Source organism: Botryllus schlosseri, chromosome 14 (genome assembly GCF_051294905.1).
Source record: "Botryllus schlosseri isolate E-star chromosome 14, Bs_hap1, whole genome shotgun sequence".
NCBI lineage: Eukaryota > Metazoa > Chordata > Ascidiacea > Stolidobranchia > Styelidae > Botryllus > Botryllus schlosseri.
Window position 1 is genome coordinate 16,377,378 of NC_137249.1, and position 27,493 is coordinate 16,404,870.

General features: G+C 40.3%; 1 protein-coding gene across 1 annotated transcript; it reads right to left on the reverse strand.

Annotated features, from left to right (window-relative positions):
- Positions 1-805: 805 nt before the first annotated feature.
- Positions 806-22,793, reverse strand: LOC145456022 (sodium-coupled monocarboxylate transporter 1-like). The gene is made up of 13 exons (XM_080334054.1): positions 22,520-22,793; positions 22,355-22,458; positions 17,329-17,517; positions 17,199-17,264; positions 12,157-12,276; positions 11,463-11,490; positions 9,204-9,525; positions 3,955-4,095; positions 3,269-3,487; positions 3,086-3,204; positions 2,674-3,019; positions 1,271-1,374; positions 806-1,196 (listed from the first exon to the last, which is right to left on the reverse strand). The coding sequence occupies exons 1-13, from the start codon at positions 22,548-22,550 to the stop codon at positions 1,012-1,014; spliced, it is 1,974 nt and encodes a 657-aa protein (XP_080190180.1). The 5' UTR covers positions 22,551-22,793; the 3' UTR covers positions 806-1,011.
- Between the last annotated feature and the right edge of the window lie 4,700 nt (positions 22,794-27,493).

Here is a 27,493-nt window from a genome sequence, read left to right on the forward strand (position 1 = left end):
TTCCTTTCAGTCGGTTGCTCATATCGGTGATTCAGCGTGTTGTTTTTATATTATTTGAGCTAGGTATTAGGGACAAGATGCTATAATCAGTATAATGTCATGTGACATTTTTCTGTTGATTGTATTGTTATTGTATTTAGCTATAAGATAAGTCTAGGGAGTTGACTGTCGTTAACCTGGGGCGACTGCTAGGTTGAAGTTGTGGGAACTTTAGTTAGCCATTAAATGACTTTCCCATCTGTAGACCTGTGGTTTATATTGAAATAATGTCGAGGGTAGGCCTTAGGTAGGAAGTATGATTACAAGCAAGATAGGGTTGTGATCAAATTTGCAAGCTTCTCGACTATAACCAAACTTTAATACCTGAATTTCCAATCAAAATATAACGTACGTCCGTGTGACTATACGCAGCGACTAAACCTACGTTATAACGGCACCTCTGTTTATGCGGATTACGGCATTGCGGACGATGGAAATAATGCAGTCGAAATTTGTATATTTAAGTTTTGTGAAATGGGGACATGTTTATTGCTCAGTGCTCACATTTTGCAATGTTCGACCCGATATATCCACGGGCATCATGCGGGTGGAGCCCAAGCGTGAAAATATTGATTTCAGCTGCGCTAGGTGTACGGTTGCTGAAATGCGATACAACACTCTCTTTAAACTTAATTGCACTACTCTGTGCTTAATCGAAATACCAACCTCGCAATGACATTACGCTTTTTTGATTCGCTCGTCTACTTTTATTGTTTGAAAACTGATCTAGAACAGAGGTTCGGAACGATATTGTCTAGTCTTCGACCCCAGCCAAACAATTTATAGCTCACAGAGCATAAAATGATTGTTAAACGATGGATTTATTTGACAGACACAGCTATTCACAACACTATTTTTTATGAGTACTCAATTCGGACTACCACAACTCTACCATACTCAAGTATTATTATCCAGAGATGGTCACGGACCATAATAACTATAAAATCATTCGAGTGAGTGTATAACTGCATGCTAAAGTTTCTCCTCTATGTAATAGATGTCTTCTATCTTTCCAGTTGATTTCCCTTCTTTATCCGCCCATGCCTCCTCTTCCAGAACCCCAAAGCGAAAAAACCTTCTCACAGACTCGGAAGCATACTTGTTATCAATTATCGGAATGAAAAGCTTGGGATGGCATAGCGCTGGGTCTTGAGGACCTATCATAAATACATGGTAATATCAGGCTTCGAGTGAGTGTAAGGTAGATTGACTTTTGCAAGCACAAACATACCAGTTGCAAGAGATGCGAGATATCCTACGACGACAGTGAGTGTAATTCCGATCGTCACAAATAAATTAAAGTTTAGATTAAAGAGGTCTTGCAGTGCAGAATGCCTGAACCAGGAATAAACTTCGCATGTAAATGACGTTGGTACAGAAGTGTAAGTTTGGTCCGGCTTTTCGTATTTGAGTTACGATGGACTGTAGGATTCCGTCATGGTTGGTCGAATTCCATTTTCAGGTATTGCAATAAACAAGTGTCACCCTTGTAGCGCACCACTCACAATAAGAATCCCTATAATTACTTGATTAGACTTGATTGCACTCGCGGACAATTGTTACATTTTGTAGTTAGCGAGACATTGTCCACAGCCGATTTTACTCATTGTGCTGCAACCATCGCCGTTGTTTTTAGTTATTACTAGGGCGGTTTTTTTTTTACCTAAAAAAAAACTGAATTTTGACCAAATTTTGACCTAACGTATGCAAATTAGGTGTTTTCCCACATAATGTTAAAATTGCACCACTTATCTTCATTTCTGGTTTGAACTGACTGTCCTAACGAAGTAGTTTGGCCTGAAAAAACGTTTTTGGTTTAGAAACAGGCATGTTTTTACATAAAAAAAAAAACAATATTTTAACGAAATCTGGCCCTATGAAGAATACCAGTGGTTACAATATGTATTATGGTAGAAATAATTAGAATATTTTGTAGTACAACGAGAGATGCTTTCCTACATTCTTGGGTAGAAAGTGCACGTCCTTACTAAGAACCTTGTCAAGGACGTTCAACAGCAGCAGTTGTTGACCGACAACACTCAAGTTGTGCGTACACTGCTGGTGCTGGTAACACACCGTGTTGCTTCATTGTGACAATGTTGTCTACATCACAATTTTTCATCATGCGCTTCTTAATATAAGAATGATGCAATGCAAAAGAAGTCTTTCTTCAGTTAGGATATTGCGGTACATTGACCATAACACCATGTCTACCTATTATTTGTTTATTTTACCGTTTATGATTCACAATGAGCAGACGATTAGCCGTTTACAACGGTAGGCCTATAAAATAGGCTAAAAGCGGTAAAATATCAAATTATAAGTTCACCGACAGTGCTAAATCTACGATACAAACAAAATGCAGACGTCAAATTTTTTTTAATTTATGAAAAATTTTGACAAATTTTGACCTAACGCTACAATTTTGACAAAATTTTGACAAATTTTGACATGTCAAAAAAAAACCGCCCTAGTTATTACAAATACATCCCGAATGTGTTGACTTGATTGATATGGAGTCCGCAAACCTAGGAGTACGAGCCGCCAAATACAGCACGCCATACAGGTGTTTGATGGTGAAATTCTAGTGAGTGGCATAAGTAGCATCCCATTATAATTATATTAACAACTTACTCGCTATTCGATTCCGTAGTGGCTTGGAAGGTATAATACGATGTAGGTGTCGTCGTAGTCAAACTCATGTTGTCAGCTGTACAACCATATGTAAATCGTGGTGGGATTGTGCTTTGGTAAGTGACCTTGAAAAACTCGTTACCGACGAATAAAAATATTCCAAAAATCGTGCTTACACAAAATCCAATGGTTCCACCCTGAAAAGATAGCGTTATAGATATAGCGTAACGGTTACTGACGGGGCCCGTAGTAATTCCTGCAACGCTATTGAGCAGCTGGGCAATATTAGAACTTGACGACGAGACGACATAAGCAACGCTCATTGCAAGCAAGCCCGTCAAAACCACTGAAAACAGAAACGTATCAAAGATATATTCTCCAGTAAGTCGGTTTGTAATTTCTGATTTCCTACCGGTCAACTTTCCCACAGCCACTTTTAAGCTTTCTGTATTTCTCAATTTGTTCGAAAACTGGCAGAAGCAATCTTCCACAATTACGATCGCAAGAGAATTGATGGATGATGATACTGTACTATATTTGAGTAAGATAAAGTAAATGGAATCTTCCAATATACTTTCACCAATGTTTTATATACCTCAGCAAGGCGCTGACAATTGCAGAGATATACAGCCCCAATAAACCCGGAATATCGCTAAGTATAAATACAGCTGTATATGGTAGTATCTGGTCAACGGTCCGTATCTTTCCCGAGTCAAGTGGGTCGCAAGTCTCAAAGATTGCGAATGCGAGAAGCCCCACCCCAACTAGTCCCACTGTCATCATTATACTTCCAGCCAAGTTGACAAACGATGCCCTAATAACAAGAAAGAAGTAGGCTATGCGAAATTTTTAAATAAATCTGGCGACATGTTCTTTGATGATACCTATTCAACTAAGCCGTTCTATTTTAAGTAGTCATGCCCAAAACCTTTCTCCAGCGGGTTGCGTTACACCTTTCGTGAGGTGGGCGGCAGCATTACCTATGGAATCTTTAGAAATTTGAAATGTCCTTTTAGTTCTTAACAGCCCCGTACGAATTCTCTCCTGTTCACGCCGTGACAGTACGTTACAGTAATCAAAAAGGAAAACATAACCTATTGAGAGTGTTGCTAGACAAAAGGGTATTGTTTTTACAAATCTAAGCAATGTACCAGTCCGTGGAATATTTATCGGAATTGGATGGATTTGCTGCTGCATGGGTACTTCCTAAAATTTTTGACATGGCCTACATGGATCATATAATTCAGCGTCATATGAACCAAAATAGCAATCTATAATTACCAACGAGCGCCCGAGGTCGTCTTGCAACTCTGATAACGTTGAAGAGTTTGCTGGGAAACTCCATAGGCGAAGAAAGCGAGCCCGAAGGACCCTAAAAATCTTGACAATGGGGAAACTCTTCCAATTAACCCGTAATCAAACCTGAAAAATGTTTTGGCATCATCTGAAATCATTCATCAAATGTTACATGGGCTTGATGGAATCATATATTCATATAAGGCTTGGTACAAAGATTTGCCATGACTGGACAATTTCTTGGCATATCGTATCTGAAAAAAGATGACGAAATCGTACTGGATAGTAAGTAGGGATGGTGCGAACGGCTGAAAGGTTCTGGTTCGTGTGAACGCGAACCTTTTTGAAAGGTTCTACGTTATGGGGGTGTCAAACAAACATTCAAGTGAAAAGCAGGGGTGTGAAATGACATTTTGAAATCAGTTGATTGGCGCGTCCCGGGAGCGATTTTAAGATTTGAATCCGGCCCGCGACGTAATTTGAGTTTGACACCCCTGTTCTACATGAACGCGACCGTATGACGTCATAATGCTAATTCTTACACACATATTTTACATATTAATGTCCACGATACCTAGCGACCATATACTCAGGCAACATTTTGCCGCAATGCTGACAGCTGCATCAACTGGGACAATCAAATGCTTCAGTTATTACTAGGGCAAGATTTTATTGCAATCAAATCCGTGGAAAGTTGCACTAAAAAGTTGCAGTAAAAAGTTGCAGTAAAAAGTTGCATTTATTTTTTACGAAAGTTGCACTAAAAAGTTGCATTTATGGAAAGTTACTTGAAATTATTAGGGTATGAGACACTCGAATCGATCGTTATCCAAGGCACTGTAGCAAAACACAGCGTTGGCGACTTCAACAAAACGCAATAACTCATTATCATTTCTGGACGTACTAGTTGAAAAGCGCAATACCAACAAATTTGAAACGTCTGTTTTCAGAAAACCGACATTCACAGGCCAATACCTTCGCTGGAATTCATTTAGTCCTCGGCGCAGAAAAATTAACCTCATAGGCACACTCGTGCATAGAGCGTTGATGATATGTTCGGGTAACAAACTGAGTTTAGAACTTGACTACATCCGAAAAATCTTACTTGATAACGGTTACCCTGAACACGTCATCAGCCGCGGCATGGAGAGGAAATTAACGCAATTCAACGCAGAAAAACGAACAGAGCCCACCGCACGAACAATAAAAGATGTTTATATCCATCTACCTTGGATTGGCCCCATTTCCACCCGCTTTGAAAAACAATTGATTTCTGCAGTCGGTAAATGTTACGATACAGTCAAAACCAATGTGATTTTTACAACAACACAACTGCTCCCTTCAACACGCAAAGACGTGCTTCCTGCACTTCAACAAAGTAATGTAGTGTACGAATTTAGGTGCCACTGTGATTGTGGCTACGTGGGAAGAACGTCAAGACGTCTGCAGGACCGCATAAACCAACATGTCCCCAGATTTATCAGAACACGTGCGTCACGCGATGTGAAAAGCTCACCCTTAACTCATCCACTTAAGATTGATGCTGATTGATCAAAAGCCATTAATTCTGCCATCGGCAAACATCTGTTGGATAATCCGATTTGTGCGAATAATTATCGAGACGACCGATTTCGAATCGTAGGTCGAGGCCGTTCACAATTCCATTTGTGTGCCTTGGAATCAACTTTTATCAAAATACACCAACCAAAACTCTGTCAACAAAAGGAGTTCGTGTATCACCTAAAATAGTACATTGAACGCTCTCTCATTCGAAATTTCATGCTGGTGACGTCATATTTTGTGATACGATTGTTGATATACAATGTTCTTTCCAATTCTCTACTAGTTGCTGACGATTACCCCTGACGAGTGTCAGCCGAAAATATTCGGGTTCATTTCAATATGAATATACTATTTAATTGTATATTGAAGTTCTGTACCTCCAAGAAGCTCAACAAAATCAGTAGCCTTAAAATTGAGCCAGTGAAAATATAATTTTCGGCGGTCTAGCCTGAATGTACGTCAAATCAGAAAGGACCTCAAATTTAAACGACAGTGAAAAATCTATTTACATATAGTGCCACATATTTCAAGGAAAAAGTTGGTTGCATGAAAAATCGAAAAAAGCTGCAAACATTTGCATCAAAAATTGAAAAAAGTTTCATGAAAAATCGAAAAAGTCACTAAAAGTTACGTGAAAAAAATAGAGAAAAGTTGCAAAAAGTTGCAACATAAGAATCCCACAAACAGCTTGAAACACCATTCTACATAACTTATGAAGTTGCCGGAAGCTGTTAAAAAAGTTGCAAAAGTTGCAAAAACTTGCCCTAGTTATTACATACACACATTCTCCGTCGCTTTGACAACAATTTCAACGAGGATTGGTAGTGGAATAGAAGCTTACCCATTAACTGTCTAGGCGTCAGACTATTGCTACATTAGTGTTGATCAAAGTAAAATACCGGTTTCTATACTTGCTGCAGTAGCCAACACCTCAATCGGCGTATCCGGTTCTTATGAGACAATAAACATATCAAATCAAGATAGATCCCGTACGCCTGCTATACTTTGTATATTAGACAACTATGCATTTTTATATCAATCTCGTTGATGTCAATCATTGATAAAGGGATTGTTATTGCGGGCAAAGCTCACAATATAGTCAATACATATTCACAAACGGAAAGCTGAATATTTTTTATAATTTTTAAAAGGGCAGGCTGCATGCTCGTCTCGTACTGAATTTCTTTATTCGTTGTCAGCACCATGCAGAGATTGGTCAGAAGGATAAATAGTAAGAATTTAAACCAAAGATGTTATAATTACGTGAAAATTATAATAAATGAAAGGTCCGCAGTGCAGAACCTACCAAGGTTCGTTTGCGAGCGCGAACCTCCAAATTTCTGAGGTTCACACATCACAGAACGCGAAAGTGAACCTTACGTTCACACCACCCCTAATAGTAACCTTACAATAGATCAGTGGCTCCCAACCTTTTTTAGACACGCCGCCCTTTATGAGAGTGAAAAATTCTCGACCCCCTTATGGTCATATCACTAATTCAAACCGAGATGCTATAGCAACCTCAACAGATTGTTTGATGGCATGTTTGACCGCTTCTTCGTACCCCGCAGGTTGGGAACCAAGCGCGTAGCCAGCCGAAAAATAGGGGGGGGGGGGGGTTGAAAGAAAGGGGGGGGGTCGATTTTTTCGAATTTAGTAATATAGCATCAATTCATTAGGGTTAAGTACATGCGTAAATAACGATTATACAACATCCTCGTGTTGACGATTACACGCGTATGATAAGCTTGCCGACGAGTCCGGAAGTGCTGTTAATTAGCGACTCTCTGATCTGTCATGAAAAATTAAATACGCCCGATTATCAACGCGTCGAACCATTAAATACGCGCGCTCATCAATGCGTCTTACGTAGCCTCGGCGACGATTTGCGCAAGTCAAAATGTATGAGTTTTTATGGAATATGTGCTACAATGACGCCGATTTCAGGTGGTTCAAACCTTACCTCTGTTATAACTCAAGCCTTAACACACAGCTTCTGATGGTTATGTTCATTTCTTCAAGTATTAGCAGAAATCAATTACGCATGTACGCACGCGTCGCACATGTTTGCGGACATTCGGTGTCATTCAGTTTCGATATGTCACTCTTTAATCACAATCGCTAATCAGCATATACTTAACGGCATTTTATCCAGCCATCGGGAAAAGGGAGCCGAAGCATGGTAGGCCCGAGACGCGGTAGTTAGGCTAGCGATATCTTTCGTACTAGGCGATTGCAGATGCGATTGTGTAGGCCAGCGATGATATCGTGAGCACCAAGCCAATGTAGATGCGATTGTGTAGGCTAGCGATGATATAGTGCGCAGCGGTCCTATTGCAGATGCGATTCTTCAAGCCAGCGGAACTAGGCTTTTTGAAGACGCGATAAATCAGGCTAGCAACAATTGCCGAGCGCGCGGCAGCGAGTGACCTAATTTCCTAATCATATTAGCGGAAGATCTTGTGCAGCGCAATGCGCACAGATGAATCTCGCTAATTGGCAACACGCCTTTCGTTAATTGGCCGCGCGCAACACTGATAATACGACTTATTGAATTGCAACCCAGTATTAGCATCAGAGAAGTCATTTGAAAAGGACGGGGTTTCGCGTGAAAGGAGGGGGTTTTCACGCTTCAAAAGGGGGGGTTTCGACTCATAAGCAAGATCTTGAACCGCAAAACATGAGCGCACGGCCTGGACTTCAGCTTACAATGCAATGCTACTCTGGAATTGGTGTTCGCAACTTTAGATAGGTATTAGTCTATTTAAAAGCAGTGCTAGCATCCCACTTATTATGTGACAATTACGCAGCTCATCGGCAATGCCATCATTGGTTTCATTGTGATGTTCGCATTTGCTTATTCATCAGCTATGAAGCAGTTAGACATCGCCCCCCAAATTTTGTGTACCAAAAAATGGGCATACAAACTGCAATCACCGGCGGGCTGACTAAAAAAAAACAGGTCAACTTTCCGGCTCGGTGTCGAATTTTACACTTTTGCAACGGAATTTCCGTGATTTGGCTAAAAAAAAAGGTCATTCGTTTTGACGCGTCATCGCCCCCCATATCGCCCCCTTCGCTATTTCGCCCCCTGTCGCCCTCTTTGTCCATTTCCGCCCCCTATCGCTCCCTTCGTCATTTTCGCCCCCTAAACCGCCAAATCGCCCCCGGGGGGCGATATCGCCCACGTTGGGAACCACTGAGTTAGATCACTTTCAAATCGCATTTTCTAGCCTGCATGCCTCATTTCAAAAAAGTAACATTACTTTGCCAAGGAAATTCTTTATGTGGTGATTTAGTTCCTTTTGACATCGCGGCTAATCATTTCATTCTGTACTAGTCGCGTGTGGCATCACTTCTCTTCGTTGCACCTGCGCTAGATATTTTGGTACTGGTTGTGTTCAGATACACTAGCTTACTCGTATGTTAATAAAAGCGTAGGAACCGATCGTATTGAGTTTTATCAAATGTTGCAACAGAACTCATATCACAACCTTCTGGTTTCTAAATTCTCCGGAAGGAAGATGGCTTGTCTTTGAAATTGTAACTGGAGATTTCACAGTATGATTCTATTACCACTTAAATCGCATCAGGAACTGATTTCAACAGTGTGTATGTTTGGGACACTTAGCACTCGATTGTATAATGTAAGAAATGAAAAGAGCCGAAACCTTGTCATGGTATATCTTTCCCCTCTCTCCATAGCAGCAAACAGATTCTGAAATCCCCCGATATGAAGAATTGCTTTTATAACTATTGTTAACATTCCCGCTACCATGAAACAGAACTGCACAACGTCAGTCCAGATAACTGCTTTCATGCCGCCCTGCGGAAAATTTGCAAATGATGACGGAGAAGGGTGATACTGTCGACTCCGCCTAATTAAGAGCGTTTTGATGAGCTCACTTTCGTCCGAATTAAGCGAAGAAACGGCTTTGTAAGAATCAAACCGAAAATCAATTGTTCGTTTCAAGTCCATGAGTAATGGCGGAAAACGCATTCAAAATACTGTAATGTAATAAATGAATTGCGGCTGCCCACTAGGGCTGTAACGGTATTTTCACTTGATAAAAGTACACCACAAAACAGTTGGAACTGAAAGCCAAAAGCTTTTAGTCGGGCAGAAATATCATATATGGAAAATCTAAAAATGCTAACTGAGGGTTAATTCTACTAAAAACAATGCTTATGTGGGCCCGTGCATTTGCGATACCGCCGTGGATGAAAGAAGGAGTCAAGTCTTGTCGACTAGTACTACATGGATCGTAATTGTTTCTCATAATCACTTATAATTAGGGCGATTTTTTACCTAAAAGAAGGAAGATTTTGACCTAAAAAAACTCCAACCAAATTTTGACCTAACATATGCAAATTAGGTGTTTTACCACATAATGTTAGAATTGTACTACTTATCTTCAATTCTGGTTGGAACTTTCTGTCCTTGCGAAGTTATTTGGCCTGAAAATACTTTTTTGACTTGAAAACTGACAAATTTTAACATGAAATAACTTTATTTTAACGAAATCGGGACCCATGAATAATTCCAGTATAGTTACATCACCCATTATGGTGGTAGAAATAATTAGAAATTTGTTGTAGTACAACGAAAGACACTTTCCTACATTATCGGGAAGAAAGTGTCTGTCCTTACTAAGTAGCTTGCCAAGGGAGAAAGAACATTCAACAGCTGCAGCTGTTGGCTGGCAACATTGATGTTGTGCGTACACTTATGGTGTCACACCGTGTTGCTTCATTCTGACAATGTTATCTACATCACGATTTTTCATCATGTCCTTCTTGATATAAGAGCCAATGCCCACGCAGTCTTGCTGAAGAACGATGGCTTTCTACTCTAAAACATTGTCACAGTTCACGAATTGACTGCAATAGACGCAATACAGTTGGCCATTTGGGTGCTTGCGAAACTCTCTTGGAAAACCACGCATATAAATGCCAACTTTGCAGTCGTGTGTTTCTGCCACTTTAGGCATTTCGAAAAACAAAACCGAAGTGACAGCTGCACCGTACCTTCAGTTGCCACAAAATCAGTTAGGATATTTCGGTATACGTTGATCATAACACCATGTTAACCTATCTGTTTAATATGAGCGTTTATGATTCACAATGGGCAGACAATGGGCCGTCTACATCGACAGGCCTGTGAAGCAGGCTACAAGCTGTAAAATGTCAAATGATAAGTTCACCGACAATGCAAATATCTACGATATAAACGAAATGCAGGTTGCAAATTAATTTTGACTTTGTCAACAATTTTGACAATTTTTGACCTAACTCTACAATTTTGACTTTATTTTGACCTTTTTTGACAGGTCAAAAAAATCGCCCTACTTATAATGTGTTCAAACGAAATAAGTACTCTTTATCATAAACATAACCTAACGATATGAATTGCGAATCCGTGTGTCCGAATTGCGAATTGAGAATTTAGAATTGTCCGAATAAACAGGAGTCGTTTACGTTCAATTTTACCCTTGTTCAGTACCCGAGGATTTCGGCCGAGCAACGCGGTTGTCCGGGTTATCCAGTTTCCAAATTTTACGGATTTGACTGTATAGAACCATATTGACCCAATATTTTTAAATGCAACTTCCAGAGAGCCATAAATGTCAATCAACGTGTCATGCCACAATTGAAAATTCGTGACGCATTGGCAGCACTAATACATGGAATTCGCAGTGTGCGCCATTTTCCTCTGCTCACATGCGTAGGTGTAGCCAAACATGATTACTACAACAGTACATACATTTAAACCTTCAATGATTGCTGCTATTTTCTATCGATGTTTACGAATGACTAGATTTTGAAAATTTGTACTCCCAGAATCAAGCAATTTTCAAATTTATTGTTCGAAAATAAAGCTCGAAAGGAGAAGTAATGCTCAGGTGAGACACATACGGGCCAGGACTCACCTGTGACAGCGCAACTCATCGCAAATAGCTGAGAGTTTATAATCATTGATATTAATCGAATTTTATTGTCGCACTGATTCCGAATATCTAAATATTGATTGACATCTCCAGTATTCGCCTAACAAAACGTTGCGCTACACACCTACATTTTAAAGCTTCTTACCAATCAAGAACATGGATAGGAATGGCATTGTTTTTAATTTAAATTTCTAATTGTGAATGTCACTTCCAAGGCAGTTCATTTCTCGGCGTAGATCAGAAAAAGCATGTGTATTTGAAAACTGCATTGTCATACAAGCGTCGCCATGTCTGCTATTTAACTTTGATCAATCAAGGTATCGTGCAATCCAAAATTTTGAGGCGCGCGATGTCGGTGGATCGAAATTTGAGGATTTTGAAAAGGGAGATACGTGGCCCTAACCCTGGATACCCCACTGCCTGACCTCTCAAAGACATGTTTATGCTGCCACGAGAATAATTATTTTGGACTTAATGAAAATTAACTAAGAAGTTGCTGCAATATTGATAAATTTATTAGGAAATGAACAATTAGTTAAAGAGCCATATCTTATACCCAAAAGAGCCATATATGGCTCGCGAGCCATAGTTTCCCGACCACTGGTATATAGGCATATAGGCAATAGGCAAAAGGCATACATGTCGACATGATATCATAGTATTATAGTTGACTTACCAAAGATGTGTAAGATATGCAAAACCCGCTTGCTAATGTGATGCTCCAGTTCGTAGAAAGATCAGTAACTACCTCCAAGGTAGCAGCTGCAACATAAATAGCGAGGCCGGCAAGAAACAGCTAGATAACAAAGTGATAATTTTAGTCCGAACCCAGTTCACGTCTAGCTGATTGGCATGTGCACGAGGAAAGAAAACATTTCAGCAGAGCAATAAAATCATTTTTTCTTCGTTATCCGTAACACAATTAGGCTACGCCAGGATTTGCAATGAAAATAGAAACCCGAAGTCACGGCGCACTTTGTATCCACTTAACATAATTTTTCACCTAAGCTGATACATCAACCATATGTTCTGTTCCAGACTTTTAGCTCGTCAAGAATATGACATTGAACTATTCGGACGGATCCGGGAATTCAGATATGCCTTCGCTTATGAAAACAGATATCAAGTCTCTGGTACGGTACCCTTGAATTTATCATGCTTTGTACCGGTGCTGTGGAGTCGGCTGATTTTAACACCGAATACAACACCGACTCCAACTGTAAACATTTTCAATATAGCGACTCCGACTCTAACACCCACTACCACGGTTACCATATTTTGAGATCCGAAAAACAGGACGTTTTTCAAAAATTTTGAAAGCTCTAGTACCGGAGAAGAAAACTAGTTATTTTGAAAAATTTTCGACCAATAGTACTGTGTTGACTAAAACAAAAAATCATCACTTTGTCTCTACTCTCGAATTACTCGGTTTTTACGTTAGCTTCACGGTGTTGACTGAAAAAAATGTCATCTCTCCCATATATGCTCTGGAAATACCCGTCGCGCTGTATTTTTCGTTGATTATCTTGCCAGCTCTGGCGTACGCTGAGTCGGAGTCGACTTCTTGATCGCATTTTAATAGTTTTTCGAGAAAAACAGGACAAATTCCCCCAAAAGAGGAAATTTTGGCGTCCGCCGAAGACACATTCAATTTTTTGAAAAAAGAGGACAAATCCTCTTAGAAGAGTAGGTATGGTAACCCTACCCACTACGACTAATATTTTTTTCACAGAACTCCGTCTCCTACTCCAACTCCATCATTCCTGTAAATCTACTCGGAACATTATACGTTTATTACATTTTTTGTTATTACTTCTACCAAATGAATCAACGTATTTTTAGAATGAGGCAAAAATGGTGCTTACAGAAACAAATTATGTTTGTGAAATCCCGCCTATGTCAAATATCTTGATGAATGCTTTCAATGACACTGAAAGTTGTCTGAACCCGACTCCAGCATCGAGAGAAAATTTAGCGAAACTCTGACTCTACAGCTCTTCTTCGTACATTTAGGTATTTTCCGTGCCGGTACGGCACTTGAGGAACATCGCACCATAATTTCGTATCATGGTCAGTAGCTGTTATGATATTCATGGTGTTTCAACGGCATTTGTCATTTTCCATCATGCCGATGTTCTTTTGCGAGCTCATACTTTTCAGAGGTAATCGACTGTAAGTGTGAAATTTTTAAACCTTGAGTATATAATATATGGTATGCAATGCATTTAACCATCCATTCATTACATCGTAGACACAGATGCAACAGAAAATCCGCGTAAACCGGGAGCGCGGTTAGCCGAATTAAGAAGAACAAAAATTCTTTCTTGATACAAGCGTGGTTTGTGGATTTCAATGAAGGTGGTTGTCAGCAGACATGGGGTGATTACTTCATGAATGTAATCGATTGCAATTACGATTACTTCAGAATCACGCGATTACGATTACGATTACAGCAAAATCGGGAAGTAGTCGATTACGATTACGATTACATTGGAAAAGTAATCACGATTACTCACGATTACATTTATTTTGCATCGTAGTAGTTATATTGGAAGACAATACATGTATTGCGCTGGAAAGGCCCAATGATATACCAACTGTCTTGATAAAAGATGGGACGTTTCCTTGTTACGTCATAATGTACCCATTGCCCATTTTATAGAGGACGGTTTATCGCACCCAATGATTTGTATTCTTGCCAGGTCCATAACTGCCGCACCCCCAATTCCCCAATAGGGTGGGGAGCGTGGTTGGAGGGGACTCAAAAGTATTTTGTAAACCAACATAAATTGTAGAGCATTTTCGAGAGATTTCATTAACTTGGAATATCTCTTTGAGCTTTGCGATTTAATTGTCTCTAGATAGCTTGATTTCGAAATGCATGTGTCTCCCCTTGAAGAAATAAAGCATGCATAATTCATAGTAATAGGCATTTAGGTGCCAGTCAATACCGCTCCTCGACACATCAAAAGACATATGCAGTTTCGGCCAACATGAGACTCCACGAAGTGTGCTATTAAAGAAAGACATTTGCCAAAACTTAGGGTATGTGTCCATTGTTAATAGCCGCGCTGGGTGGGCGCAGCACCGTAACTGCCGCACCCCAAACCCCCCAATTGGGGGGGGGGGGGCCGAGCTCGAAGGGGGCCCAAAATTATTTCGCGAATTAGCATAAATCATAGAGTATTTTTTCAAAATTTATGGAATTTTTTCAAAATTTTTTCGCGCTGCGCGCGAATTCAAGTAGCGATTTATCTTTATTATTGGGTATTGGGCCATTACCACGCCACGACCCACCAAGACATACAATCAAGTTTTAGGCAATATAACATGCGACTCCAAGAAGTGTGCCAGAAACGATAGGCAACGAGAAAACCTTGGCCGAAAAGGTTTATGCCCTTATGCTGACCGAAGACTTCGTTATATATACAAAATAAATATAGGTTTAATTGTCCATAGGCGCCTAAATGACTGGCGCCGAATGTTCCTGTCTTTGCAATCTGAACCTCACAAGACAAATACCATCTCGCTGGGAAAAATTTTATGCCAGTGAAGAAATACCAATTTGAAATCGTGTGCGTCTCTTAGTTTAGAAGCCTACGTCTGGGCGATTCTATATTTTTTGATATAGCAGACTGGAAGTCACGAAATAACATCATGTAACGAAGTCATATCAACGGGTCCGCCCGCCCGAAGATGTTTAATTATTATTTACGGGCCCTCCCCTTTTCAAGACACTTCACTCAGCTCTACTGGTAAATCTAATTACGTGAGTAGAGAGGACAATAAATTGATAGCATAATATATATGCAATCGCCGACCTGATTGACCGATTTTATCATAAATTATCGAGAATTTTCGCCCTTCGCGCTGGCTCACAATACGGTACAGATGATTTCGTGACAAACGCGAACAACGTGATGGAGGGGTCGTTTCATCACCCTATGGGGCGAAGCCCCCCAGAAGTTCGGTCTATAACCCTATGGGGGGCCCAAGACCAAAGTTTTTTTTTTGGGGGGGGGGGCTGACGAAGTGCTGTTACGGCCCTGGGTGGGCGTGACTAATAGTCCATTCTTTCCAATCTGAGCCCACGATGCAAATGCCACCCGGGCACCCACAGAGCATTAGACATGACAATTTGTGTGTGCGTCTCACGTAAGTTTTTCTTTTAGTCTGCTGTTTGGGCCACTACAATCAATATCTTTTGGCTATACAACAGACAGGAGGTCAGGAATTAACAACATACAATAAAGTAATTATTGCAAGACACCAAATGTTATAATTATGAATTACGCCGCCCTCCTGCCCCCGCTCTTCAGGTAAATCTGACCATCAGGCGCTGAGATAGGATTAGAAATGCAAAATAATGCAATTACCAATATTATTGACGAAATTACATCTTCAACTTCAAAATTGACTACCCTATGGGGGCCCAAGACCAAAGTTTGGTTGGGGGACGCTTTTGTTGTTTTAATCCTAGCTACAACCCACGCTAACATGGTATATAAGCTGATGACTATGGCGGCAGGTCCAAATGTTCAGTAAAGAATTGTGAAAGAGCGACCCGTTTTGGGTAGAATATTATGAGAATAACAGAAAGTGAACATAAAATTCTGCCTTCAACTTAATGCAGATAATGTAATGCAAGCTGCCATTACCAGAAACGGCAAAACAACGGCCCAGTTATGATGAATATATCAGCAGCTGTTGATTTTAATGCTTCGTTGTGGAAATCGTAATGTTTTATTTGGCGAGTACAGAATTTTAAACCTTTGTCTGCTGTACGTTCGTACCATATAGGCCTATACTGCTCGCCAAGCAGCAACGGTGAAACTGCATTTAACTATAGAATTAGAACTATTACATTCCATAGTTTAACTAAGCATAACCTAACATCAATACAAAAGTTGCTATTTTAACTTGGGCAGAGAGGTGATTATGATTAATTATCATGATAAACCGATATACAGCACGGTGGGTTTTCTTACAATCACACAAATGTACATCGAATATCTATTTACTATGTGTGGATACTTCCTACGCAAAGACGAGCAAAGCTAATAGGCTACCTCTGACGTAATAATGAGCATTGGCATTTGAAAATCAGACGTTTGTGCTCTCAATAACTGGTATAAAATCTCTTCCTTGTTCACGAGTGTTCAGTTTATGTCACAGTCCTTGTACAAATAAAAAGTAATCGCTCTTTCACAAAGAACTCGATTAAATATGGGAAGTAGTCGATTACGATTACGATTACTTCGGGATTTTTTCGAATGCAATCGATTGCGATTACGATTACTTGAAAATGCTGTAATCGTCGTAATCGATTACGATTACTAATCGCGATTACCCCATGTCTGGTTGCCAGTCTCGACAAATGGAAAAAGTCTGCGGAATCCCCAATGGGACTAGACACCGAATACACACTGATTTTACATAACATTAACACTCGTGATTTTAGTCCCGATAACAGATAAGATAGAAATAAATAGATATATCCCGCGTTAGCCGTTACCTACCTGCATCACTTTCGTGTATCGTGTAATGATGAAATTACCCGCAGACCTTGTTTTGATCACTATATGGGGCAATTTTGTTTTGTGTGTGTGTGGTAGTGGGGAGGATCGCTGGTAAATTTACTAGTACAGGTAATCACTAGTGCACAATTTTATAGCGATGATCATCAACAAAATCTGGAGACTAAAGATTCATACTTACCACTGTTAAGACTCCAGAGAAAGCTGCCGCTCCTCGCAGGATCTTGTTAAATCTCATTTCCAGAAACTATTTCAAGAAAATGTGCGTGGATCTAAACTTTTGAGAAAACAATACTTACACGGAACATTACCTCATAGCTCGATCTCATATTCAATCGTCGATATGCAGGTATCAAATAGATCGTCACAGGAATGACGATCAGTACTCTCGTAATAACGATCCAAAGAACTTCATTGCCGATTAGGTAAGATTCTGCCGGTTGCGAAATGAAACTGGCGGCAGATGAGTAGGTTACTAATATTGATAGTCCTGTGGCGATCTAGAATTGTACAGTGTACACGCAGCATGTGAAATTATATATTTGATTCAAGTAAAATTTCGTGGTAATGGTGCGACATTGTCAGATTATAAATCAATATTTGTGGTCTTATATTATATCTATATATAGGAAAGTTCTGCCTAACTTCTATGTGTTGGAGGTTTATCTGGGTTCCTTATCGCTAACCTCACTGTGATTGCAGTGTACGGAAAGCCCAGAGTGAAGGTGAGCCGAGCCAAAAGAGACGAAGATATACGGGTGCATGAAAAACGAAAGATACTGATGGTGAAGGTGTGCGAGTGTGAAAAGGCGTTCCGAAGAAGACTTAAGCAAAGTCAATGAATAGTACACATATTAATGTCGTTGCGCACATGCCAAACACCAATATCGTACAATGATGTGACCTACATATAAAATAGTAGGGATGCTGCGAACGTGCTTCACGTTTGCGGACCGAAAATTGTGAGGTTCGCTAACGAACGTTGGTAGGCAATGTGCACCTTTTAGAGTAATTACCACTTTTAACCGTTTGGCACCGGCGTGTCTATTTTTCGACATGCCGGTACGAGAGAAGAGTACCGTAATTGAAACCACGATATATTACACATTAATCGTGCTAGGTCGTTGTTTTTCATTTCTGTGAATAGATATTGTTCGTACAAGTTCATTGATACCTTGTTATATGATATTTATTATATCGAAGACGTCAAAATCGTATATCAAACACCGTAGATAAATATGTTGCAAAATACACTGTGTCGGCAATTCGCGCGTCATTGACCACTCTCAGATAACGTTCTGTATGTTTCGTTCTAGCCGTCTTCGCGCATAGTTGTTTCATTATGTGAATAGCTAGTGTCCATACAAGTCCACACGTATCTTCATATCTGATATTAGTTACATCTAAGCTGATCAAAAGCTATGTGATAGGCCGCGTGACAAAAATATCCGCCGAAGCATCATTTCGCAGACACGCGCGTTCCTCATATGCGCCATATACACTGTCGTTTAGTTGGTTTTATTCGTCATAACCAGCTGTAGTTTGTTGCTATGAATACCGATTGTCAGTTTCTGTTTATATTTTGCTAAAGCAACTATACTAGTTAGCTCTATACCGCTCAAGGTTTCATTTGAAAACCGGGAAGCGAATTCCGTCAGACTACCGTACCAGCTTCAAGCACATGGCTGAATACCCGTCACATAACATGAAATATATCGTGTTCTAATAGCCATAAACCTTCATATATTGTGTCTGTGAATTGTTGTTGCACATATGATTCGAAATAACGGCTAATGGTAGAGTATAATTCGGAATACATACAATATTACTCAGCGATTATACCTACCCAAAAGCGTGCGTCTGGGTATACAAAGAGCTGTCGTACATCGATATACATCTTACGTTGTAGTAATGATAAGCATTTGCAGTAAATCATTATGGTAAGGACTGTAAATGTCCGTCTACGAATACTAAAATGACTAATATAGGGTCACAACAGTTTGAGTTATAAGCCTTACAAGTTACCATACGCGCGCGAATCATTCGCTATGACTCACTCTCTCGGAGGCCTGCCGCGAGCTGACTAAAACGGTCGGTATTGTTTTGATTAGAAATTAGCGCCTGCTAGACGTAGACCGTCGACTCAGGGCTCTCTAGAACGATGAATTCTGAGCCTATACAATACACCAGACTGTATGGTCGTCGAATACCTATACTAAGGTTCATAAGGTCCGCAATTTAGCATTTCTGCTTCCAAGCAACGTTTTCTCGGCTTGCTCTGGATATAAGTGGCCAGACACAGAGCTCGAAATGATTTGAGTGGCGCAATCGGATCCGCGTTGAAATTCTGAATCGAACGCTACCTTGTTCACCGTGCTCCAATCCCATTAAGGCACAGTTTTTCGATTTTGAAAATTGAAGTAAAATTTTTCGAAAATTGCAGCCGTTGCCATTCGGTTAAAGTTATTTCCACATCCTTCGTGGTAATTGTTAAAATATTCCCATATCAACTTCGTATCATTCTCTGCATGGCGTTGGTGGCATGTAAAGAAATTCATCTCCAAACTAAACGCAACTTGTTAAGCTCTAAAATTTAGTTGCTGCGTTAGAAAAGTTTCTTTCAAATATTCAGCCTTTTCGTTTGTTAATATTAAAATAGTATACGGTCATTGCTGTTAGCTTGACCTGGAAACACACAACATCACGAACCTGCTGTTGTTTGTGGTATTCCTGGTGTTTGTCAACTACTATGGTCATTTACACCAGGCCAATTTTCGTCATTTTTATTCCGTAGGTGCCGACTTGTAGCACGACCCACTTCTATAGGCTTTTTATAAGACACCTCTTACACGGATGAGATGGCGACCGTGACGTGACGTGACGGACGTGAGCTAGGCAGGGAATTAGGACTTTAATGAAATTGATGAAGACAATGCATTGATTATTGTCTAAAGGTAAAACGTTGTGCATGTACAATTGTACATGTTGACATGCGGATACGTCGCGACTTCGATATTCTTCGGAGTACGGCAACAGACGGATTACAATACTTCTCCATTCGAAAATGACGATTAAAATAGCGAAAATGAGAAACAATCAATAGGGATTGATGTTAACTTTGACAAGTGGGTGCAAGAATGTTGGGTAATATCCTGTAGTAGCAGTAAATATACTCATAGTTGCTTACGTACCGGTCGGCGGGCCTGGTATGAGAAAAAAAAGTACTTGGCGGACCGGATTACGGAATCGATGCATTAATCACGGATTCATCCACTTATACAAGGAATTAATCGGATTTGTTATTAATTTAAAGTTTAAAGCAGTGTTTCCTAATCTTAACCTTGTCTCTAGCGCCCCCGGGGGGTGATTTGTATTTTGAAGGGGGTGTAAACGCTGAGGGGGAAATATGGGGCGTTTGGCTCAGAGGGCGGTATGGGGACGCTGAAGAAAAATGCCCTCACAGTATGATGGTGTAGTAAGGACATATGATTATATAGTGGAGCAATGGTTCTATAGGCCTATATCCCTGAGTTCTCACCGCTAACTAACTCGACAAAATCTCTCAAATCGCAACATTTTTAGTTGCGCTCATCGCGAAATATCAACCGACGATGTTTCCGTAAATGCAGTTGTATATTTTAATTCATGTAAAATTAATTTGGCGTACTTTTGAATGGTCAATTCTCCGTTAAAACACTCCCGACACGCTAGCACTCCAAGTCGTTTCGACACCTTCCCATCTGTTCATTGTATCGCAGTTTTGTGGTGTTTTGGAATGATGAAAATGTTAATAAACTGATACTTATACTGATCTAGTACAGTTATTAACTAAAATATGGCGGCACCAAAATGTGTATAGCTCTAATAGCTCGGGCTATTTTCCGCAAAATGTTTTTAACTAGGTATCGTATCCTGCAGTGCACTGTGTGTCGAAATCGAAAAGGCACTGTAGGCTACTGTACAACTTTTGAGAGTGATGCCCTTTGTACATTAAATATGTTTTGAAGTTTTTTGGCCAAAATGACCAACTAAATAAACTTGTATTTGAGAGCTACAAAATTAAATCGTCAGAACATTTCTTAATCGTATCATAAAGGATGATACTGCTTAGTGTTGTTTCCCCCATTCATATGGTTAAGTTAAGAGCTTGGTGCAGTACTAAATTTAACGTGAACAAATCTCTATCACACTCTCAGTTGATTTAGTAGTCACACAAAGCAATAAAACAAAACCCAATGCAATAAAACAAAACCCAATACAATTAACTTTCCCGTATTTCCAATCGCAGAGGAGAATTCGGAATGTGTAGATCTATCACGAACCAAATGCTATGAGCCCGTAGGCCTTACCCGATGGTTGGTATAGCAACCTGGATTTGATCCCGAAAATAGCATATATAATTACACCGTTAATTAGTCGAGTGGTCTAATAATGAAATCCCAACCCGAAACCGCATTCCGACCACTTACCCATTGTTTTTCCTACAGTCTTTAAAATTCGGGAAAGGGAGGGGGCGCAAGACCCAATCAAGTTTTGAAAAGGGCGCTGTAGAAAAAAGGTTAAGAACCACTGGTTTAAAGCATACAGACCAAAGCAATATTTAATGAATTTATTTATTAACCTAATGTTCTTCGATAGCTGTTGAAGTCAGACAGCTGTTGTCGATCAAAGTTGTCAACAAGTTCTTTGAACTCTGGCTGCATGTCGTACGTAGAAATCCTTATTAAAGACTACAGGCGAACATCAGTTATATCTGGACCCAGACCTGTCTTGTTAATATTCATGGTCAAAAAGGTTTACTCGCCAACATATGCATAGAGTAGTAGCCTAGACCTGAACAGATCAAGTAGTTGTATAACAATTTTTCTCTGATTGTCAAACTTGGATTCATTCTGTGACGCGTAAAATTTGTCAATACTTTCAAATTAGACTTTCACGTTCAAGGTAGAAACTCTCTGCGGGCCGTATGTTGCCAGCCCCTGTAGCAGATGAACTCAAGCGTGACTATCGAGATTTGATATTGTCGAACGGTAAAGTGATTATATTGCGTTTGGAAAATTATTATATTTTGTCCCTCAAGTATAGTACAATGTACAGTACATATACACACACATTGTACAGTACATGGTTATATATCCCCATGGAAATGTCGTGATTGGAATTAATATTGTGACGTGACATGACGTCAGAGGTTCGTGATCGCATTCGCATTTACACAAATCAGAACCTTCAGGGGTTCACAACATCCCTACATCCCTATCTAAATACTATGCGTTATCTGGTGCTATTGTACTGCAGCTCTAAACCTAGGAAGAAAGATCATATAAATTATCTCACTGGATTCATTGACCTTCCTGCTAGGAAATAATTATCAAGAGATGCATTTCTTCTATCCTTGTATGCAAAGTATATTCCGACGGAGCAGGAGATTGCCAAACCAACTAGAAAATTTGCGACAGTGTACAATATGGATATATAATATTTTCACAATATAAACATTACCTGATAGCACAGCGATATCTACGCTGTCCATTTCATATAATTTGGAGTTATAGTCCTGATTTGAAGCTCCCACACGGTAGAACGGTTCCTATTAACGATGAATTGCCTGGCGTCTGGCGTATTATACTGAGCAACATTTACCATAAAATATTACTATGTGTTTGCAGTATTGACGTTCCTATTGAGTATTTGACACATTGTTTTGTCAATTTCAATACCAGTGCACCATCAAGTAGGTGAACGCAGTAACTCCTCAAATATAAATGTTCGTTCGAACAAAAAAATTGCTTTCATTACAAACCAATAGGCAAGCTGCCATTCCGCCTAACATTCATTATGCACTTCGAAAGTGTGAAAGCGTAATCAGGTTTTGCTAAAGCAACAATATGCAGAGTTACGTCTGCAATCTAGGCCAGTGGTCCTGAATCGGTGTTCCACGGAACAGTGAGGGTTCCCCGAGCCAGTCTCACGGGTTCCCAGGAGGTCAGCAAACACACCCAACTCATAATTTTGATTTGTAATGATACGTCTGTCGTGGTCACCGTTTGTTGTAGGTAATTGGGTCAGGTTAGTAGACGAATTGTGACTGTTGTCGTGGCATGTCGTGTGCAGTGGCGTACGCAGGGGAGGTTGGGGTTCGAATTCGCAAACTCGAACTTATGAAATACCGATTCAATCTCCATTAGGTATAAGCTCTTATGAAATTAAGCAATTGCATACCCTCTTTCCGCACCTCTGTCTGTATAACACGATTTGCCTCCGTGGCAGTCAATAATCAAAATGTACTTGGAACCATATCTAGCATGAGACATACCGATATTTCCGAAGCGAACGTATTATCATAGGATGTTAAAATTGAGTAATACGTTGTTAACTTGTCGTCAAATCCGAGGTCACATTTACGTAGCCGGCGAGAGCCCCTCATTCCACCCGGTGGTGTGGGGTTGTCCAAAAATCTCCAGAGAGAGTCTTTGGATCCCCGACAGGAACAATTTTGCACCATGGAACAAAATATATGATAAGGTTGTATCAGGCGTACAGCTAACTCTGTCGCTGCACGGGAATTTGTTGTCTGTTGAATTTCACCTTTTTAATGCTACGAGTGCCGCCTCAACAAAGCGAGTGCTAAACCTGGTTCTGACCAATGACAAAATATTTTCAATTCAGCATCGAAAGCTTTGTCTATTCTGTGATTAGACCAGGGGCGGCCAAAAGCCAAAGGGCCATATGCAATGGACAAACCATTGCGCGGGCCACTATTTATAGGCCAATAATATTGTTACTTGAGTATATTGCGTTTCTGCTGTATATCGCTGGGCTCAGTTTACAAGGACCGGACCGGACCAACAAGGACCGGCGCCTGGACATATCGATATCGAAAGCTTCGGTCAACATGCGTCAATCATTTTGTGCTTATAGGTTTCATCGTCGACGGTCTTTCTGCGAGCGCAAACACAAGGTCGCGTGTTGAACGACAATTTATCTCATAATTGCGAATATAGTTAAACCCAATCTGGTGCAGTAGGCGTTCTTTCATTTTCAGAAAGGGGTGACAATATTAAGAGCAAGAAATCGAGTGACAACACATTGCGCGAAGAAAATTTTTACTTCGTATAAATCTGTCGCAAATCATTCTGCTTTATTGTAATGTACGAAGATCTACCAAGATGTGACTGGTTCATGGATCTGCCAATGCGTCTGAACTGATATTTTAGTCATCAGATCTCAAGTGTTGCGGCTAGACTAATCAAATTTTTTGTTGGCCTTGCAAGTTCACAATCTGTGCAATCCAATTTTGAAAATATTACAAATTCCGGAAATTAGGTCGCGGGCCACTCAAAACCTTCTCACGAGCCACGGGTTGGCCGGCCCTGGATTAGACACTATGAACCGATCTTAACAACGTAGTTACTCTGTCTCAAATAAGCTACTGTCGCATGCAATGTCGAATTACATGGTTGGGTGAGCGTAAAATATGCATTTTGACAAATGCGAGGACTTTGCAATCGGGGGTTCAATTTTGACGAAATCAATTTCGGTCTATTCAGAATCAGATACCAAACCGATACCTAAATATATATGTAGCTGAGAGCCAGTGGATGACTATATGTTGATTTGACTTCGAATCACTAGAAAGAAGCCATTCACATCTTTGCAATCGCGAAGGTCGATCGTTGACTAATAACAGAAAAGAGGCAAGTCCAAGTGTCTCCTCCTGTATGCAGTTATTTTGCAATCATCTAGCAACGAATTCCCCCGGGTTCAATTGTGGTGTTGAAGATTTTTGCTGTACATCACGTATTAAATCGTCCACCTCCCTTTAAGGTAAATTGGGGTTCAATAATTCTGACTTTCTTGGATATACCGTCAATCAGTGAAGACGCGACTGATGTGAAGCTTGTACAATGTACATCCACCATCAAGTTCCCATTAGAATGGCTGGGAAAACACGCAATGTAGTGGTTGGATCTAAATGTCCGAGTAATGTTAGCTACCATCAATATGATCCTGCCTCTCTCTGAATTATTCGAATGGAAAATTACATACTTCCTGCCGGAGCCCCTCTACCGACCTTCAAGATAACATCTACAGCTGCCACATGTTACATCTGGAGTCCAGCCCATATTTTGTACGCCTTCCAAATGGGACCACGGTTAAGAACCACTGCAATTTCACTTTCGTGGGATAGTAAGCACTGGCTTCCTGTGACTAGCACCGTTATTTGGGGTTCAATTCCTGCGAATGAATAACGTATTTCTTCTACAACCCACTCTCTTTTTTTAAACTATTTGTAGACATCGCGTGCAAGAGAACCAATTGGACGTTTGCACGTTTCCATCATATCGGGTGAATATTTGATAGATCAGCGATCTTTCAATTGATCAACATACAGCTGAAGTTATAGGTGCGTCTTTGAAAAACGAGGGCACCAATTGCTGCCTCCACCCCAACAATTTCAAAACTACCCCGGGCGGTGTTCATTGTTCAAGCACACTGTAAGAATACTGACTTGTTTTAACCTTGATTTATGATTAGGACAAGATAATGTGGTTATAATCCAGAACCATATTCCATATTCCAGCGCTGTAGTTGAACAATTGTACACATAGATTTTGTAATGCGTATTTATGTATTTTGTTTTATTTTTCCTGACGGCAGCGGTTGCTGAAACATGACACAGGCACAATAAAATCGTTGCTACTGTCGTATTCATGTCCATCACACAATGGTAGTGAGTTAGTCAACTCGTTGCGTCATGCATGTTTATTACCTGGCATCCAGCAGAATGTTTGACGAGACAACAAACCATGTGTGAAAATGATGTTTTGTCCTGCAATCGTGAAGTTCTGCTTGTGAGAGGTCACAGTGTTTCTGGACACAATCGCCGGTATGCAGACCGGTGTTGGACCGTGTCAACACTCCGGCTGGCCCGCCAAATATATTACAAATTTAAATCCCAATTGGACAAGGCAAGAGGCTGAACCCTTGTCCGTTAATTAAGAAAGGAAATCTAAAAATTTGAATTCATATGGGCTAGAGCAGTGTTTCTTAATCTGGGATCCAGCGCCCCCAAGGGGCGATTTGGATTTTTAGGGGGCGGAAACGCTCAGGGGGCGAAATGGGGGTGCTGGGCGCATGTGGGCGGTATGGGGGCGCTGGAGAAAAATAGTTCTTTATATCCGTGAGTACTCATTGCAAATTAACATTCGACCAAATCTGTTAAATATCTATATTTTTCGCCGCGCTTCCCACGAAATATACACTGACAATGTTTGCAATCTTTCCATGAAATGCAGAGGTTTGTTATTATTCATGTAAAATATATTACGCGTAATTTTAGTTGGCCTATTCCCTGTTAAAACACTTCCGTCACGTTTGCTCGGGTTATTTTCCACAAAACCAGACCTAGGCGATTTTTGTAAAGGGGCACAGCAGGAAAAAGGTTAAGAACCACTGGACTAGAGTGTTAGACATTTGGAACGTATTTTCTGCATGGTGTCGGAATATAGAGTTCATGGTGTATTTTGAGCTTATCGTAGGCTACGTCTCAATGCTGCAAGTGTACTACGAAACTGTTTAAAAGTAGCCTACATCTCGTTTAAGATCAGTGATATATATGCAGGGCAGGGTTGTAACCAAGTCACAAATCAATCTCACTTTTATAGTTTTGATTCGAGTCAAGTCGAGTCATTTTCAATTCACCACCGAATCAAGTCCGAGTCCAAGTCATTGTGTTGATTGTTCAGTTTCGTCGTAAAGTCTGCTTAAGTCCACTTTCTATGACCCTACTTAGTGATATCGAATGCTTCGCATTCATAATATATTAATTTTACATACTTTTAGCAGTTTCCTAGAGCATTTTCAATTACCAGTACCGATAGACGAAATACCAGTAGTGTGATAACTTGTACTATTCTTCGGAATTAACAATGAAATGCCTGTCTTGGTATTCCGAGTATTGAGGCGTATGACTTGGTACGGGCCATACACCGTTACTCTAGTACGCAAGCTAAGTCAATACACAGATTGAACCGAGTCGAGACGAATCATTTTTCGTATTTCAAGAAAATGAGTTGAGTCACGGCGAGTCACCACACATCGCGACTCGAGTCGGACTCGAGTCGAGTCATAATTTGCGGTATTACAACCCATGGTAAGATGAGCAAGGAAGAAAACTTTAAAGCAAAATTGTTTTAATTCTTCAGATACAATTTTGCGATATTTTACTGCAGAGGTAAGTATAGGTTATCGATCGCGACCCAAACATGGGACGCGAAGAGTATACATTAGGGTCGTGACCGCACCAAAGCGATCTTGCATTATATATGTAATATTTTATGTCTTTCTCGCAGCAAAATTTTAATTTCGCGCTGTAAGACCATGGTGATAGTGGTTTTCATTTGAATCTATATTCATATGCTTGTTATGGTATCCTCATCCCAATCCCCACTTGTAAGTTCAGCACCGCAAGTC